The 18842-nt window shown below is 39.4% G+C and overlaps 1 protein-coding gene and 1 long non-coding RNA gene across 2 annotated transcripts; both read right to left on the bottom strand.

Moving 5' to 3' along the window:
• Positions 1–1561: 1561 nt before the first annotated feature.
• Positions 1562–2331, bottom strand: LOC114152737 (uncharacterized). The gene is made up of 3 exons (XR_003597219.1): positions 2099–2331; positions 1700–2021; positions 1562–1620 (listed from the first exon to the last, which is right to left on the bottom strand). It is a non-coding gene; the product is annotated as an uncharacterized LOC114152737 (long non-coding RNA).
• A 1206-nt stretch (positions 2332–3537) lies between these two features.
• Positions 3538–13722, bottom strand: LOC114152552 (uncharacterized). The gene is made up of 4 exons (XM_028030474.1): positions 13269–13722; positions 8829–11982; positions 7234–7308; positions 3538–5884 (listed from the first exon to the last, which is right to left on the bottom strand). The coding sequence occupies exons 2-4, from the start codon at positions 11909–11911 to the stop codon at positions 5641–5643; spliced, it is 3402 nt and encodes a 1133-aa protein (XP_027886275.1). The 5' UTR covers positions 11912–11982; positions 13269–13722; the 3' UTR covers positions 3538–5640.
• Between the last annotated feature and the right edge of the window lie 5120 nt (positions 13723–18842).

The following is an 18842-nucleotide window of genomic DNA, read 5'->3' as shown; positions in this document are numbered from 1 at the left end:
TTATGGGTTACGTTTCTAAGTGATTTGCACATCTAGGTCAGGGAATTCACACCCATTCTTCCTTTAAAAATAACTCGCGCTCAGTCCCATTAGACGGATAGCATCTGTGAAACTTAATTTTCAAGTTTTGTCATAGATTCCCGAATTGATTTCGGTCTGGACTTTCACTGTATTCTTTTTTATTTACACATAAATATGCTTAAATGTAAACCATTTTGACACAACTCTGTATGTTTGGGTTCACAGTTCTGCTAGGAGACGCATGTGTAACTTTTTTATCTTTGTCTGTTGCGATTGTCAACAATTTTTTTTCTTCCAAAGTATTTTTGCTCCATTCATATTTCACCAACTCAGACCAGATGCTGCCGCCACCATGTTGGGTCTGGTCTTCCAAGGTTTTATGAAATCGCAACTTAAAATTAGGGGTATAATTGTTGACCTTATCTCAAGCTTCATTTAAAAAAAAAAAAACTAAAACCAAATAGAACGAATAAATTAATAAAACATTATTAAAAAGGAGACATAACATTTTCACAATTTTTAAAATAAAAAAATGGTTGACTGTAATGTAGCACTTTCTTGTTGGAGACGGGGAAAATCTAGACACTTTTAAGTAAAGAGGTGCAGTAGTATAGCAGATGCAGGTTATTTCAAAATTGGGTTCACGGATATTGTGACCAGAACCAAAACTGTTTGCTAACATTTTTAATGAGCAAACTACATTTGATTGTGAGATAAATAATCTTAGCTATAAGGAGCAAATAAGTAAAGGATTGAAGAGGATTGCACATACAAACAAACAAAGAAAACAACATTTGCAAGGGCTGCAGAAGACATATAGTGAACAGGATTTATAAAATTATGAAAACAGTAACATGATACAATGCTAACAAGAACAGAAAAACAAATGGAGAGATTACTATTAAATGCAGCTAAAAGTCCCAACACTATGCAAGATGCAGGCTGCTTACATGCACTTCCAAGTACTCTGATTTTCTTGTCTCATTACTTCCTAATTCTTCCCTGCAGTACAACACATGCTTTTATTGATCAGATCATTCTTTCCAGTGTCTGTCTGCAACTCTAGCCGACAGATTAACCTCAAGGGAAAAAAACCCGACATCTCCACCATTTCTATATGCAACTTATAGGGTAAAGTTTTAGTTGTTATTTTAGAAGAGATTATCTCACTAATCTCTAATATTTAACTAAATACATTTGTTGTTTACTGGAATATTTTCTTAATCATTTTCTTAATTTTTTTGTCTTCTGTGATTTTTTTTAAACTAATAAAAGTAATAAAATACAATATATTTGCTTTATTATCCTTAGATTTTCTTTTTACAGCACGGTTTTTGTTTGAGTATCAATGCTGCCTATTGCTTTTGTAAAGCAATAGGCAGCATTTCAGTTTTCAGTTCTCAAAACTGAAAAATCTTTTTTTCACAAAACTGAACATATTTCATAAAATTGTCATGATGGGTGATAGCCGGGTTACCCACATGCAAGAACACACCAAGAGAAGCGATATGAAACAACAATAATATTTATTTTGGTGAATGAAGAGGGGTCAGGGGAAATAGTTCTGGAACCTGGGACTGGAGGAAACTGGTCATCAGACTGTATATGAGAAAAAGCGGAGTGAGACACGGGATGGGTCAAATGGAATAATTCTGAGAATCTTTCGTAGGACGCTTACTTGAATGCGGAGGTTAGTATTGTCAATGGTGGCGGCTGGAGAAGTGAGTTACCGTCGGAGAGCGAGCAGGTAAGCCTTGCAGCTGGAGAGCAGAGTGGGCTGACTTCCGAGCGGGGCTTCGACAGTTAGCTCCCGGAACATGAAACGCTGGCAGGCTCAGTCGGTGGCGAGGCACAGAGGATCCACGGGGAGGGACCAGGGAGGTAAGTGCACGGAGGAAGGCAACCGATTGGTAATACCAATGGCGTCGTGAGGAACACAAGGAAATCCAGGGGGGAGCGCTTGTCCACATCCAGGAGTCACAGGGCGATCACAAGGAAATCTGACGGGGAGAACACAAGGAGCGATCAGAACACAGGGAGCGATCATAGAAGGCTTCTTCCTAAGAAAAACGTCTACCAGTGAAGGCAAACACTCAGGCACTGGAGTGTCAGCTAGGCTGTCCTTATGAAGCACCTCCGCAGCTCTTGAAAATTAGACACAGGTGCGTCTACAGGTTGGCCGCCACACTTCTCCAGGGGCTCCGCTCACTGGTGACATCTGATGGCTGTTAAAGGAAACGCAGCTTCCCAGAAAAAACCCAGGACAGAAGAGGAAAAGAAAACAAAATAAAACAGGAAAAAGAACCCCAACCTAACAAAAATTAGTCTTCAAATTCACTCCATACACCCTGTTTAGCTTGCTGGCCATCCAATTAGGTGACACCATTTCCATTGCATCAGGTAATGGTACTTCTGGCTGTGTGAGCAGATGCCAAGTCCTGCTGGAAAATGAAATTAGCGCCTCCATAGAACTTTCAGCAACTTGATAATTTGATAGCAACAACAACTGCCATAAAGTGCTTGTGATAAGTGGCGATGGGCTTTTAAAAACATTGTGGAGGGATTCTGGCCCACTCGGAGCAGCCAGTTTTAAGGTCTCGCCACTGAATCTCATTCAGATTTAATCTGATTAACATGCTCCCTTCTAGGGTTCTAGATATGGGAATGCATGTGCCCCAGTATTCCTCTGTTTTTAATCAGGCAAAGTTGTTTGTCTTTACCTCAGTATTGAGCTGGATTTGCCTGAAATTATACCTCAAACTGGAAAAATATAACCCCTTTCTTTTAGTTTAAATGCTTAGAATTTAATTTCTTACTCAGATAACGCTTCCCTCAGAGCTTTGAATTAGTAAGTACAATGTGTGTTTTCAGTAGATAAGAGTGATTCATTTCATGCGAGACCGATTCGTTTCTTAGTCTTTGAGATACTTTAGTGGAGGTTATCAATCTGTTACATTTTCTTTTATTGTGCAGGCAAACAAAAGGCCTGCTGAAGACTGTGTACGATCGCTATGAGCCCATATTTCCCTCTTGTTCCATTGATATAGAGACTAATTTTCACTCTTGTATTTCTTCTTTGGCATCTTTCTATTAAAGGACAAGTGCAACGCCTGCTTTCTGAGTTTAGGAGCTAATACCAGCGTTGTTGCTCTCCTTTGTTTCTTTCAAGTTTTCACACTAATTTCACTAGTCCTGCTGCTTTAGCTGGAGTATAATGTCAGCTAGTCTTTGTCCATGCTGCTCTTCAGGAACGTGTTCCCGCGCTCATGACCAGCCTGTCTGTGACTCATGCTTCACTGTAGCCTTTGTTGCGTCGTTGTTTTCCTCAGAAACCCTTTATGAACTTCAGATTGTTTGGGGATTTTGAGACCATCGCACGATTGACAGAGACATAATGGAGAATACTCTATTTTTCTGGGGCCCATGTGGCCATTTTGCAGCTGCGAAAATGGTTGGACGTGCTGAATCTTTATTAGGAACACAACACAACACCGGGGAGAAATCAACAGTCAGTGAAACAAAGCTTGAGACATTTATTTTCAGGTGAACAAGATAATAGGTCAACTTTCAGTCAACTGCATTAATCTCAACAGTGCAAAGAGAACAGTCGTATATAGAAAATTAGATATAGAAATCTGGGATTGGGGTTAGTCATCAAATACAACCAGGCATATTTAAATATTAACATTGAAAAGCAAAACAAAGAAATCCTTATACCACTTTTGAAAACTTTGGGAGAAAACCAGTCTATCCCAGTTCCACCTGTTCTATCAGGAGGAATCAGCCAGACTTCCAGCAAACTGTTATGAGAAGCTCGTGGGAAGCATCCCCAAAACACTTGACCAAAGTCATAGGTAACACTACCAAATAGAGAGGAAATCTATCTGAATGTCTGATTTCTTTTGAATACATAAAAAATTACATCCCTGACATACTGTTTCTCTCGTTATCTCAGTAAGTAAATGTAAATAATTTTAGTAATTCTAACTGACCAAAAGAAAGAGAATATTTTTTGTGACTTAAGTTCAGATGGTGAGAAATGGTGTTTTCTTTTATTAATTTTTTAACATTTTGTTTATCTAATCTTCTGGTTTCAGTTGTATGTGATGACAGCATGCATCTACCAGGGATACATTAAGTAAAAAAATACCCAACCACATATCTTCAAGTGTAGGCATCCTCCTGCTCTGACATATAAGGGTTGTCAGGCTGTGGACCACTCATGCTGGGTATAATAAACCTGAAGTTTACTTCCCATGTTGCCAAGGTATGGCCAGAAGGAAATTTTTATGTTTTGGTTTTTTTTTTTTTGCTTTTTATGTGATAGACTGAAATGACATAAAACAAATTGTTTAAAATCTGGGAAGTGCAGTACCCATTTCTATTCGATGCATCCAAGTCAAGACTTTTTGAACCACCATTTTACTGCAATGACAAATGCAAGGACTTTGTGAAATGTCTCTGCCATTTGACGTCTAGAGACTGTTTCTTTGAAAAGTGGCTGAAAACTCAGTCACAACAGATGAAGACCATCTGATAAGTTTCAAGTGACATAAGTTCTCCTATTATTAGTTTTAATTTATGTTTGCCATTATAACATATTTATATGCACTGATTTAAACCATGCAAACATCCATATGGACCATCCATATGGATTAATTGACTGATAGTCCTTCTGTCATTTGATCCTCTGCAGCTCCTCCAGAGTTGAGCCTCTTTGCGGAACCTCCGTGCTCTCTTTGACCGCTCTGTCTGTTAAGACATAACGATGTTTGGTCAGTTTGTTCTGCCGTACTCTTTCAATTTTGAGATCAATACACAGTATTCTGTGGGATATGTTGCTCTGCACCACAAAGATACATAGTCTCGCAGTCTGAGGTTCTGGTCAAAGGCTGCTATTGGTTCCACAAAGACATTCTAAGACATGAGTGGAAACATTATGTAGTGATGACCTCATTTACGCAGCCAATCTTTCAACATGTTTTCAACATTATTTGTACGCCGTTTTGTCTCAGAACAGTTTATTTCTACTGAGATTAAATTACATGCATTTTAGGTCTAATTTATTACTTAGGTAATTTCTGAAGTTTTGTTGCTAAAGACTTTATTGTGGGTTATGAGAGTAATGGGTTGTACACAAATGCACTTTTTTGGGTTCAATTTGTTTTAGGTTTTATTTTCTTTTTATATAATGCTGACCTTTATCTTGCTCTGTCACATAAAATCCAAATATTATGCACTGAAGTTTGTTGCTGCAATAAGACAGAATATGAATTTGAACATATTAAAGTAATTTGAAAACTTGTATATCTGCTCTGTGATAGCCTAGTGCAGCAGCTTTTAGAACAAACCTTTATAGCATTCTGCAAAATTCCACTTTTTTTCTGTTTTACCTTTAAACTTGTCTTGTTAAGAAAACTTCTAGTAAAAAAAAAAAAAACAACCAAACAAAAAAAAATATGTTACAGTATCTCGTAGCCAGTGATACCATAGTACTGGTTGATTAAACGATAACCCAATGACCTACTGTCTCTTAGTAATGGGTAGCTGCCAGTTTTGTGGTTAGGTTTTATTAAGATTATTCCAAACTGTAGTTCAGGGTAGACTCTTGCATTCTGGTCACATGCTGGTAACACAGAGATCTACAGTGGATGATTTTTTTCTTGGAATCCACTTGAGCAGAGTCTTGCACAGCTTTTTGCTCTTCAACTTTGTCTTTGCGAGGTTCTTAGAGATTGCGTGTCGGAGGAGGCTGAGGTTTAAAGGCTCCGCCAGATGTGCGGGGAAACTGTTGCTGTCACCTGGTGAGTGATTCAGAACCTCCAAGAAGTGTCGCTCCTGCTGCCTGAAGTCATACTCAACACTGGATAGAGACATGGCAAAAATAAAGAAACTATTAATTAAACGTATTAAAGGTTTAGTTTGTCCAAACTGAACCTCAAACTTGAGTTAAGGATTTCCAGATCATTTGTATGGAGGTTCAAACGTCTTCATGCCACATGTTGCTTAAGAGCTGCTACAGACAAATTGCATTGTGTGACGGTAGTCTGTATGTGCAACGTCTTTCCTTATGAGATTTTAGTAGTCTGTAATTACTTTGGACATGAACACATTTTCCAGCGTGGCACCCGTATTCTTCTAAAGACACGTCTCATGTAAATATGCTCATGTCTGACTTGGCCTCTTAGGGCCAGATGCCAACATGCAGCATTTAGCACTTCAACATCTCTCTGTCTAAAACACAAGCAGTTTTGAAAGTAAGTAGATCAAGGGACAGGTTTTGAATATTTGAAGACGGCTTTTATTGTCAGAATGAGGAGGAGAATACTTTTAGATTTAACAACCTCACTTAACCTCCTTCCTGCTTCCAATATTACTGGGGCAAATTGTTGAAGTTTTACCTTTTCTGGTGCCTACGCATGATGCAACATTTCTGCAAATGAGTGCAAAACCAAGACAAGGCACAGATATGGGAAGTACAAAAAAAAAAAAGAATGATGAATCCTAAAACATTACATGAGCAACAAAAAAAGCCGACATAATTGAAAAACACTTCCGTACATTGACATTGAAGACCAAAGAGTCTTAACTCCTTCAGCAAAATGTAAAGTTTATCCTTTACAATGATGCATGAAAGAAACTTACAGATGTAGATAACTGTTCTTGTCTTAATCCTGATCATAGTCTAAGAGTTTGCTTACAAATAATCACAGGAAAGAATGAAATAGCAAAATGTGGGGAAGTAATTACTGATGAAGTTCTCCTTTGTCGCATGGAGCTACTGTTTGCATTTACTGACATTTCAGAAGATTTGTGGTGTACACTGAGACAAAAACACACTCTCTTTCTGTATTATGAAATGAAACAAAGACGTCTCTCTCTCAACTGCAGCGGCAGCTTTTCATTAGGTGTGATGCAAATCCATCAAGTTTTCAGAGAAATGAAAAACAGCAGGCGTATCCATAAATTGAGTCCTTTGCCAACCCCTCTCAACAAAGTCCATATTTTTATGTTCACCCTAAGTGTTTGGGTAGATACTGTGTGTTAATCAAAGTCCATGTCTTCCTTTTCAAAGTCATCTCTACTTGAGCAAATGAAACACCAAGAAGCAGCACAAATTCACTAAATTCATCACACACCAGAGGAGTCTATGTCACCTGTAAAAAACCCCCCCAAAAACATATCAGATCAAAGATTTCGCTATTGCCTCACCTGTACACAATACAAGCAGTCTTCTGGCAGGTCGAGCAGTTTCTCAGGTCGAGTCCACTTTTATGATATCTCCGACTGAAACAAACAAAAAGAAATTACTTCCACAGCGCTCATCTTCTCAGATAAACAGCTCAATCATCTTTGCACTTATCCTCTCCTTCTGAATTCGTTCAGGCTGCTGCTGGCAGTGACGAGCTGCCTGGCATGCGTTTTGTTAGACACCCGTCTCTTATTAGGAGTCTGTTATTTTGAAAGATGACCTTAGAGGCAGTCGCAACTTATTAACGCACAGCAGCCAGTGAGAGTGACTGACAGAGACACTTTGCCAGAAGGGCGTTTTAATTCCCCTTATTTTTCCCAGAAGAGCCGGGTGGCTAAAATAAATCTCTGTGAGACGTGGCCCCTTGAATTGCCCAAGTAGGTTTCTGTCACACTCACACACACATACTCACACACAGTCGCTGACCTGTTTGCAGGCTTTTAATGATGTCGCAGCCCCACATCATTGCACTAACAACCATGATTTATTATTATGCAATTGTCACCTAAAGTCACCTCTAAAACACATTTATGTGACCTGTTACATCATTGTTTTCCGGGGGGAGGAGGGGTTTGCAATGACAATGGCAGTAAACATTAAAATGTTTTGTAAATATCTAATATTTAAAGAAATCTGTGCTAGTGAGGTATGGTTTTCCTTTATATTGCTTAGGGAAACAATCTAAACTCCTGACTTATGCAGTTAACCATTTTCCCCATTAAATGAGAGATCTGAACACACAAATATGTTTCACACTAAAACAGAAAAAAATATATATCTTTTTTGATTCTTAAGTCCCAATTGGTTTCAAAAACATGCAAAAGTTGAACAGTAGTGGCTTTTGGGATGACTATTTTGCTAGGAGTCGCTTTAACACTTGAACATCTGAAAGTGTTTTATATTGCTTGTTTGCATGACCTGTTAAAGTGTGAGGCATATGTTTTGCAGGGTGTGGTTATTTCAAATAAACATGGCCGTACACCAAATCTGGCCCAGGATGTAAAGTTGGTTTACCTTGAGCTAAATTAAAATGATTCCATTGCTTTTCTTTTTAAAGAAAATGGCTTGTGTTTATGCATCTCTGCTCCAAAGTCTAAAATGTTTATTAAACCCAAACTTGGTTTTTTTGGTTTTACATTGAAAAAGATGTTCATAAGTTGCTCTTGCTTTACATGTAGTGAATAACACTTTTTGAAATCTTCACTAAGTGTAAATGCACAAAAGATGGTTTTAGATTTAAAGTTAATGGGTAACCCAAGAGAGGACAAAACCAAAGTGAACTCAGGACCAATAAAATGCTATACTGGTTAAAGCAAGCAATATTTTAGTAACCTTCAAATCATTGTTCCGTTTGCATTGGGTGCTTATTTACAGAGAAACTAATGATTAATCACACAGGGAATAGATGCAGAAAGTGGTGTTTCACCAATATCCTTTCTTTGGAATATATGAATTCAATTGGGTTTGTTCAGTTCAATTCAAGCCCTGTATATGTACTATATACATGTTGGACAAGTTATTTACCCAGCTGCCACAGTGAAGCACACAGACTTACAGGCTGCTGGGAGCATTGCATGTCTCCAGATCCTGAATGATGTTAAGCAGGGTGGTGATCCTGTCCTTGTTGGCCGCCAGGCTGGCCTCCACAGTCTTGAGCCTCTGCTCCAGGCCTGCAGATCTGCAGCACTGCGGGGAAGGCGGCAACAGCAGCGCTGCGTCGGACGGGTGGGAGTGAGACAGCCCGGTGCCCTCAGGGCCCGACTGAGGAGCAGCGGGGCTAAACTTTAAATCTGGTCTGCTTATTCCCTCCACCTCTCTGGACCAGAGGGGGAAACTCGATTTAGAGAGCATTGCAGACGGCTGTAGGTCGAACTCCCATTCAGGGCCTGTGTGTGCTGAGAGCCCTCCTTCGCCGGTGAATGATGCTGGCACGCTGACAGAACGTTCTGGACTTGTTTGTGGTTGCCTTCGTAATGTAATATCAAAATTGGGATTTTGGCAGTCAGCAGACTGGGTGATGTGTTTCACCTCTGTGTTTGTTTGTGAGATATTGGGTTCACATTTAGTTTGTGTTGCGACCGGGGGCGATGAATAACTGAGATGCTTCTGCCCATTTGCATTGGATTCAAACGTACTATTTGCACGGCTGGCTGCTGCACCCAAGGCAAACTGTTGTGCATTTGAATCGGGGTGCCTGGCTGCTTGTCCCAGTGGGCTTGTTGCACTTTGTCCCTCATAGTCTGCTTGTGTGCATCCTTTATAATGTTTAAGTCTTTGTTTTTCTCTGTCCAGACAACCCTGTGGAAGAAAGGTGGTTGACTTAATTGGGGAAAAGCAATTCTGAGGGTTAGTGACCCTTGAATTTTTATGCTCTTCAGACTTGTGCACCACTACTTCATTGACAGCATGGTCGCTACATTTGTTTTTATTACATTGTAATTCCACATTGGGGTTGATGGTTGGATTAGTGTGTTGGCTTTTAGTTTCATGTCCTTCCTCAGCGGTTTCTAACATATTTGGCGACTTGACGAGCGGAGTTGCTATGGAGTTGCTCTGCTGGCTGGTAACGACACCCCAAACACGAGGTTTATTACTGTTTTGACTGCTGATGTCTGGTGCTTGTGTGCGATGAGCTTTGTTTTTGTCGTGTGCATCACTGTTCCTTAGTACCTCAGTTGCGTCTGTAAACTGAAGCAAACATGTACCGGATGCAGCAACATTATCTCGTCTTTCTCTGCCCAGAGATGGCAGAGAACTGTTCAGGGATGTGACTTGTTTCACCTCAGTTTTGGCAGTCGCATTTTTATAGACTGTGCAACGACCAGCAATGGAGTTCAGGAGAGATGCGTGCGACTCACCTTTTGCTTCTGGAGACTTAGATGCACCAGATATCGTGCATGGAGAGGATGCGGAAATAGGCAGCGCAGTTTCAGAGTCTGAGGAGTTAGGCTGAACCGAGTGGATTTGCGGAGCCACAGCTTTGTCTGTGCTGCCTCTACATGTAATTTGATCTGGATTAACTTTATAATTCAAAGTGATCTTCGGGACGGCGGCACTTAGGAGCGAATGCGGTGCAGGTTTCTGAGGCGGATTAGCAGAAGCAGGGAATTGAGCTGCATTGTCAACAAGAGATATTTTAGTTAATACGTCGGCAGCTCTTGAAGGGGGCTTTTCCTGACATTTATCTAAATCAGATGGGGCGCTTACCATTGTGAGATCTGAAGAAGGGTCTGATTCAAGAATGTGTGCTTTGTGTGTTGAGTGCAAGGCGTCTGGTGCTGGACTGGCATTATTATGCGGACACATCCTCTCCAAATTAAAAGTTGCCTGTGCAACTGGACTGGATGATCTTTGAGTTCCCATGGCTACAGTGTACAAAGATAAAGGTGGACACTCGGGCACAGCATGCACAGAGACACATACATTTTGAATAATATTATCTTGTAGGGAATGGTGAGGCGACGTCTTGAGGCCCTTAGGGGAAGGTTGAAAAGTTTTGGTTGCCGTGGCCATTTGAGGTGTCGAGTAAAAACTTGAAAGGAGGGAAATTTTATTATTCTGGTTAGGTTTTGCGAAAAAGTTTATAGTGGAATTCTCCTGCCTGCTTTCAATTCTGGCTTTAGCAAATGTAACAGTTTTAGTATGGACAATGGCTTCCGGTTGGATGGATGTCACGTCGCTTGAAGCATGTGTATGATACAGAGTTCCTGGACCAACTCTGGAATGTACTGGACATGCAGGGTGGGGTGTTTGTCTATATGTTATCTCTTCATTAAGATAATACAAATGTGGGTTACTTGCATTCTGTGTGTTTTTTACTCTGCTGCTCTGAGAGTTTAGCTGGTTTTGTTTCAGTGCATGAGGAAGTTGTAAATGTGTGGCAGTAAACAGAGATGTGAGCGCTGGCTTTGATGCCTTCTCCCCAAAGAGAGCTTCGGAAACGGGGCCGGTCTCCCCTGGGACGGCGCCTCTGGATATTACAGACTGCTTCCCGCCATGGTGGTTGCACATATTTTTTGACTGGTCTGCACAAGGATGGTGCGAGACCGTTCCATGAGAAGTCGCGGCCTTTGATGGCTCTGCGTCATCCTTGACTTCGATGATTCCACCGATTGCCTCAGAATCCACTACGCTTCCGTTGATGTAACGGGTGGAAGACTTCAATCTGGATCTGCCGCTGCTGGTGGTGCCTGCCGTGAGGGGATTGGTTTTAATAGCCCTGGCATAGCAGTACATCCCACCACTTCTCTTTTGACAGCCGGCAACATCCTTTGAGTCGACACCTCCAATTGCTTTGAAAGTCACTTCCTTTTTGATCTTGGTTTCCTCAGTTTTCTGCCTTAAAATAGCCCTTTTCTCACTGTCATTCTTTACGTGAAGCAATATAGCCCGGGTTTCCTTGGTGGTATATGTGTTAGATGTTTGAGTAACATTGTTTGAGACGCTATCAGGTAGCTGAACAAGTGATCTGCTAATCCCCGGAGACGTCTGAATGCCGATGCTGCACTGTCCCCAAGTCTGCAGCAGGACTCCTCCGCTTCTGTCTCCTCCTGTTGTCTTCCAACTCCGCACCCCGACAGAGGCGGGGACACCCAACACCGGAACCGGCGTCGTCAGGTCAGCCGCTCGCCTCCCCATTCCTTTTTTGGCTCACTTAAAGGTCTGGAAAGTCAAGGAAGGGACATTGCTTTTTGCATCATTTTGTTCGTCTGAAAGTAAAAGAGGAACACATTTACAGTGAGAGGCGCTCAAAATGGTGGTGCAAAGAAAATCCACAAGCAAGCAAGATTGCCTAGCACAATGCAGAGACAAAAAAAACTGCTTCAATACAGCAGAAGTGATGAAAAGATTGAGCTGTCAAGAAATCAATTGCAGACTCGAGATAAGACAGAAAGAACTGTGCACCCAGTTTTCAAAATTTTTCATTAATAGCAGAAAAGAAGTAAGAAAAGAAATAACGTAAATAACTCATTGAGATCCAAGGCCAGTCTCTCATTTACAGGAGAGACCTGTTTTAATAAAACAAAAACAATTTACAAACCGCAACAATACAGTTAGTTCAGAAATGTGACTCAATTAAATAAGCTAATAAGATGAGAGGTAAAAACAAGAGCAAGTTTCATATGAAAATGAATAGATACTGGAATGAAAACTACAAATTATAGTGATAACATTTTAAGTCCATCCCTATATTTGACTAATGGATCAGAGCCGGTCAAGCAAACTAAAGCGTCCAATTCCAGGTCAGCAGTGACCTTCTTGGCGCAGCACTTCTATTATTATGTATCATTATGAACCCACACCACAAATTTAATTCAGACCAGAATTCAAACTGTGACTTCTGGGATGCAGTTCCCTTCACATCTTTTGTCACAGTTTTAAAAAAAATAATTATTTATTTATTTTTATATCATATCTATGTGCCAGTATTCTCATGTCATTTTCTTTATCTGTACCACAGTTTGGCAACAAGGCAGCAATGTGTGGATTTTGGCAGCAAAGCAGCCTTTTTATTTATCCCTGAAAAAGCATCCAGTCTAAAAGTGTGTGTGTGTGCGTTTTTGCTTTCAAGTGTTGATTTATGACAAATTCTTTATGCAAACACATTCTGACATCCCTTCCCTCCTCTTCTTCTGCTTTGAAGACTTTCCTTCACTCACACACACGCACCCCCCGCCCCCCGCGCGCACACACACACACACACTTTTAAAACTGCAAGAAGAGCATTTAGTCAGCTATACCAGGAGGGACTATTATTTTGGATTGTTGTGTTTAAATTTACTTAAGCTCAGTCAAGTGACTTATGTCTTCCTGCACAGTCTAATGATCAGTGACAACTATCATGTTCTGTTAATACTTCACTAAATCCTTTGCAGAGCTAAATAAAACAGGCAACAAAAAAAAAAAAAAAAGCACGGGACATTTTATAACATTTTATAACTCTTATAACAACTGTTTACTGCAAATTTATGGTTACTCTGATTCCCACTCTTACCTGAATATTATTGCAATCCAGCTTCAAGTTTGCATTAGTCCAAGTTTCTGTAGGTTTCCAAAGATTGGAGAGACTTTATCCTTGTAACGTCAGTTCTTAGAAATTCCAAACTCAGGACTCAGTTTGCAGTCAGACCGGCCGAGCAATGCTTCTTAATAATAAGGTTTCCACTCCATCGCCTGAAGTCTGAACTCATCTACCGTTTATTGATCCAACATACAGCTGAGCTGTGTCCTGTTTTGGTTCTGCTACTCCATGCACACTCCATTGTCTGAACATGGCAATCTGCTACACTGGGCTGCAGCCCCCTTCTCTGTCCTACTCTCTGTCTTGTCCTTTGTCACTCCTGCCACTTCACTCTCTCCTTCTTTCACCCCTTTCTTTCTGCCACTATCCTCCTGACCAGCACGCGTTCGTCCTGGTCTACAGCTGGGTGAAGAGAGAGCAAAGAGAGAGAACGAAAAACAGACAGGAGAGGGAGGCAGTGACTTGCATCAGCAGAGTAGGGAGCGTCTGTAAATTACCATGCAATTTAAATGAAGCATAAAATGGAAGTGGCAATAGAAAAAATAAATAAATGGAAAACAACACGCAGCACCTTGAAAGATATGAAAAAAAAATGTTACATTGGATGGACACTGTGCAGCAGTGGTAATTTGTTTCCACCATGCATACAGATAAGGTTCACTTTTCCATTATCGCCGGTGTAAACAGTGTTCGGTTTCTCACGTCATTCTCATCATTTGGCAGCAACTGCAGGTCGATTTATTACGTTTTCCCTGAACAAGTGTATTTTTGTGCCACTCCACCAGAGTGATAGAAACAAAATTTGTGAGAATTCAGTGATTTCACCATAAAACATTGTTACATTTGTTGCTGAGCAATCTTTAAGTACTTTCCATATATGAACGTGTTCTGAATATTTATCTCAACTGCAGCTCTATATCTGAACAACATATTTTTATTTATTTATTTTTTTTTAAATGTACGTTTCATGTGGGGCTGCACAGTGGTGCAGTTAGTAGCACTGTTGCCTTGCAGCAAGAAGGTCCTGGGTTCGATTCCCAGCCCGGGGTCTTTCTGCACGGAGTTTGCATGTTCTCCCTGAGAGTGCGTGGGTTCTCTCTGGGTACTCCGGTTTCCTCCCACAGTCCAAAAACATGAGTGTTAGGTTAATTGGTCTCTCCCTAGGTGTGAGTGTGTGCATGGTTGTTTGTGCTGTATGTCTCTGTCTTGCCCTGCGACAGACTGGCGACCTGTCCAGGGTGAACCTTGCCTCTCGCCCGGAACGTTAGCTGGAGATGGGCACCAGCAACCCTCCCGACTCCACTAGGGACAAGGGTTAGAAAATGGATGGATCGTAAACAATACTGAAAAATAAGCCCAAGAAGTCAAAACGCTGGAAAAAAATAAAATATTTTCTGATTTTGAAAACGAGAACAAATTCTACAAAAGAAATTGTAGAATTCTCTACAGGAAATGTTCCATTTTCTCTCAATAGTTTGAGAGAAAATGCAAACTCCAAAATGAAATGTCCCCCAACATGCATCAAAACCAAGTCCTACATTAAATATTTAGAAATAAATTCCGTTTTCATGACAGCAACATGGACCTCAATGTGGCACTTTCATTTTGCAGTGCAACCAGTATCAAAATGACCACAACAACTGTGCTATTCTTGCTGAAAATGTTGGTTTAACAACTTTGTTAGCTTCAGCTCTAAGTTGTTTTCTGGATGAATAACCTAAATCTAAATTGAAATTGTGTAGAATAATTTTATTAAGCTAAGCAACCTGCTCTCACTGTATAGAGAAAAGGAACTTATACCTGAAAGCCGTAGATAAACTCATCCAGCATTCTCTGGACCTGTTATTATGACAAGTGAAACTGCAGCATTTATATAATACACTCAAATAGCAGGGGGTTTACAGCACTGCACACGCATCACTTTACTCATAGTGCTGTTAAATAGGTCTGCGAGCTTACTGATGGTGCCGCGTTTAGTAGGCTGATCTTAAATTCCATTTCTGGATCCCTGGGGATCACGAAGCTGACTTTCTGGGAAGAATACAACCCCAAAGCTGCTGGGGATGTGGGTTGCATTATATGATATCAGCGAAAAACGCCTTGAACGCTGCTTTATTGGCGCTGCAAAGTTTTCCATGTCTGGTGTGTATCCATTATTCATTCATGTATTTCTTGAACATCCTACCTCGGCATCAGCACTCTGTTTCTTTTCCATTCAGATAGCTTTTAGAGTGCGTGGCTCCTTGTGAAGAGTGATGCGTTGTAGCTGCAGCTAGTGGCAGTAGAGGCTGCAAATGAGGGGTCCAGGTGGAGCTGAGAGCAGCAGTTTTTTTTTTCAGGTTAATTATGGAACAGGGGCGAGTTCACACCTGCACACCACCAGCGGACATGATCGCAGAGTACGGTGGGTCGTGGTCTGTTGTTTCATAGATTCAGAATCATCTTTAATTGTTAAGCGTATGTGCACAAACAAGGAATGTGACTTGTTAAGCAACACATAAAAGAGCTGCAACACCTTTCCAATGTGACAATGTTTTTTTGTGAACCACAAATAGAACTTTTGTGTCACAGTTCCCTCTTTGGTGGTGACAGCATCCCTGTTTTATTAGGGAGGCTGAAATCATTAGAAGTTCTTAATATCGGCCGTTTTTGATCCAAAGTTTATTAGACTGAAGGTTAAACTGAAGATGAAGAAGGATTTTTATTTTATTTATTTATGTATTTTTTCTAGCATCATGATGAGTTTGGAAGAACAACAGAATGGGTTTACCAGTGAAAAAAAATAAAGTTTTAGAAAGGTCCAGGCAGAGTCTAGGGCAAAATGTTATTAGAAATCCTTGCTGTGACCTGAAAGAGGACTGTGAGCAGGAAACACCTCACAGTCTGATAGATTAGAAAAATTGTACTTTGTTGAGATGTTGGCTGATCATAGACTCTGAAAAAAACATCACAAATTAAGAAAAAGTGTTTTTTACATTTGTTTTTCAGTTGAAAAACAATGTGATACATAAATGTATCACATTGGTGGAAAAATGTTCCACTTTTGAGAGTCAATTCATCAAAAATATGAAAAGTGACATAATATTTTAGTAGAGGCTATTAAGTACTCATTAACTTTAATGCTTTGCCAATCATGGCACAAGTAAAAAGGGTCTTTGATATTATTTTCAATTGAATGATATGTTATTGACCACATACCTCAACTGACTTCATAACTTGTCATAATTCGAACAAAGTATCAAAGGCTTCTCCTGCAACTGTTTTTACAAAAATAATAGAAAGCCTGTAATTTAACAAAGTAGCCACTGAGGGGCAGCATCACCAAGGTCTTATCACTTTCTTTTGTTTCCAAGTTGTCATTCAGCTGCTTCCATATTCTATGCCAGGATCCTTACTGCAAAATGTTATTTAATAATATCTATTAATACGTTTTTGTCCCACATGTCAACAAAATAAATACAATCTCTTGTGAAAAAATGCATAACCCCTTGAATTGTTTACCAGTTGTTCATGTTGCAACCATAAACTTAATAAAATATGAGTGAAAATCTGGCATTTCATGAAAGTGAGTCAGTAGGAAATATATAGCTGAAATAATTAAGTTCCAGAAGCCATGTTAGATACACAGTAAACATGTAGAAGGAGGTGCTCTGGTCAGAGGACCAACATATAGTCTACATGCAAATCCTGTTTTGGATTGAATTGAAGAGAAAAGTCTGCCTTTTTTTTTTCAGTTACGTAAAGAGCTGGTTTGGACTCCAGACAAAGTACTTCTTGAAACGTTGCTCTGTTTAGCCAAATTCCTCAGGAAGGGGCTGGTTAGTCAATAACAGTAGGTTTCGTTTTTCAAAAGCAGATGCAAAGGATGTTTTCTGAAAGATCTGTCTTGTTCACTGCTTTTTTTTTTTTTTTTTTTTACATATTTTTGGCTCTTGTTTAAAAGTATTTTAAAAAATAAACAAGAAATGAAATTACACAGGATATTTAATTAGGACGACATTGTCTTTATCCAAGTAGCTGTTTTTAATAAAAATAATAAAAAAACACACCAGATCCTTCACAAAACATTAACAGAAACTTGATAATTCTAAAACTGACATAACTGCTGTGTAACTGGAGGCACAAAATACAGACCTCTTAATTGTTTATTTATTTATTTATACACTGCAAAGTAGCTAGAAAATGATTATTTCATTTTCAAGGTTATGAAGCTTTTCAAAACAATGTGATAAAGTACAATAACTTCCTTTGAAAATCCTATAATAACTGTTATTAGCCTCAAAATCATATCAACAGTCTATTCTACTAGTGGTATAGTGATGGTATGGGACATGTTTGCTAGTGACAAACAAACAAAAACATTTGTAAGGAGGTAAATACTTTCTTACATCACTGTACAGGCCTCACCGTCCCTTCATTGTGTCTGTTTTCATTCTTTGTTTAAGACCTAAACTTTTATTATTAATCAAATTATGATATTTAAAGCTACTTTTCTACCGCTGTTGAGTAATCCTAATGTAATTGTGTCAGTAAAAATACTTTTAGATATTCCGGATTATATGTAAAAGCTTATAATTGCTCATTTTTAAAATGAATCGGAAGCAAAGCGATTCTCCTTCATCAGGTTTCTACTGCCGAATATGTTTTAATTGTGCATAGCACAAATATATTTGCGAATACTTGTCACAAATATTCATGGGGTTAAGGTAAAAGTCAAAGAATTACTGATAGAACTGTTTGATATACTTGAAGAGAGTGAATGCTCAAACTTTCTGTTTATTTTTCTTTCTTCTGGTTTTGTTTTGCTTAGTTGTTTTATATCAGGGGGCACTCTAGTTCATTTTTCAACTTTAAACTCAGAAATTTTGTCCTTGTGTCCATTTACGATACGACATTGGTTGCATTAGCACTAGCCATGCTAACACAAACCATCTTGGAAACAGCATCATCTTCTTGGTGTCCTTGATCCCTAATTATCTAAATGATTTGCTTCCAATTGCAGGCAAAGGTGAAATCTAGATGTCCAAGTAAAGAAAGTACTATAGTTGAAGGACTTCAGCACAAAAATGTATTGTTCATGACTTTCTGTAAGACAGAACAAACTGCATAATCAGATATAATTCACATCCTTATTTCCTAAACATGTTCATCCATGAAACTGGAAGCACATGTTAAAAGATTCCCCTTCAATATAAATGGTGGTCTTGATTACACCAGCATTAGCTCCACATTGTGTCTTTGATTGCTAAGCCTGACCAAATTCTTAATTTACAGCCTTTGCAGCTCGGAACCATAAAATAATTAAGAATTTAGGTAATTATATGCTTGAGGTAAGGCAATTAATATCTTAATGAATGATACACCTAATTTGTATGTAATTAGTTATTTATGTGTCTATTTGCCATTTAAACTAATTAAGGAGATCTGGAAATAATTAGTTAGCCAATGTGTTTATTAGAATGTGGCCCTTATGATTTGCGGCATTGTCATGTCACCTGATCTACTGAGTTCAGAGTGCTGCATCTTTGGTAATAAAAGGCTTACTGA

Source organism: Xiphophorus couchianus, chromosome 11 (assembly GCF_001444195.1).
Source record: "Xiphophorus couchianus chromosome 11, X_couchianus-1.0, whole genome shotgun sequence".
Lineage (NCBI taxonomy): Eukaryota > Metazoa > Chordata > Actinopteri > Cyprinodontiformes > Poeciliidae > Xiphophorus > Xiphophorus couchianus.
Note: the sequence above shows the minus strand (reverse complement) of the source record. Positions and strands in the feature narration are given on the sequence as shown.

What these genes read in the sequence shown, in the direction of transcription:
- LOC114152552 (XM_028030474.1), bottom strand. Translation starts at nt 11,911, where the DNA reads ATGGGGAGGCGAGCGGCTGACCTGACGACGCCGGTTCCGGTGTTGGGT. An exon ending in TGCAATGCTCCCAGCAGCCT is followed by an intron (nt 7,309 to 8,828) that starts GTAAGTCTGTGT and finishes TGTTTGTTTCAG; the next exon opens with TCGGAGATATCATAAAAGTG. An exon ending in ACTGCTTGTATTGTGTACAG is followed by an intron (nt 5,885 to 7,233) that starts GTGAGGCAATAG and finishes GTCTCTATCCAG; the next exon opens with TGTTGAGTATGACTTCAGGC.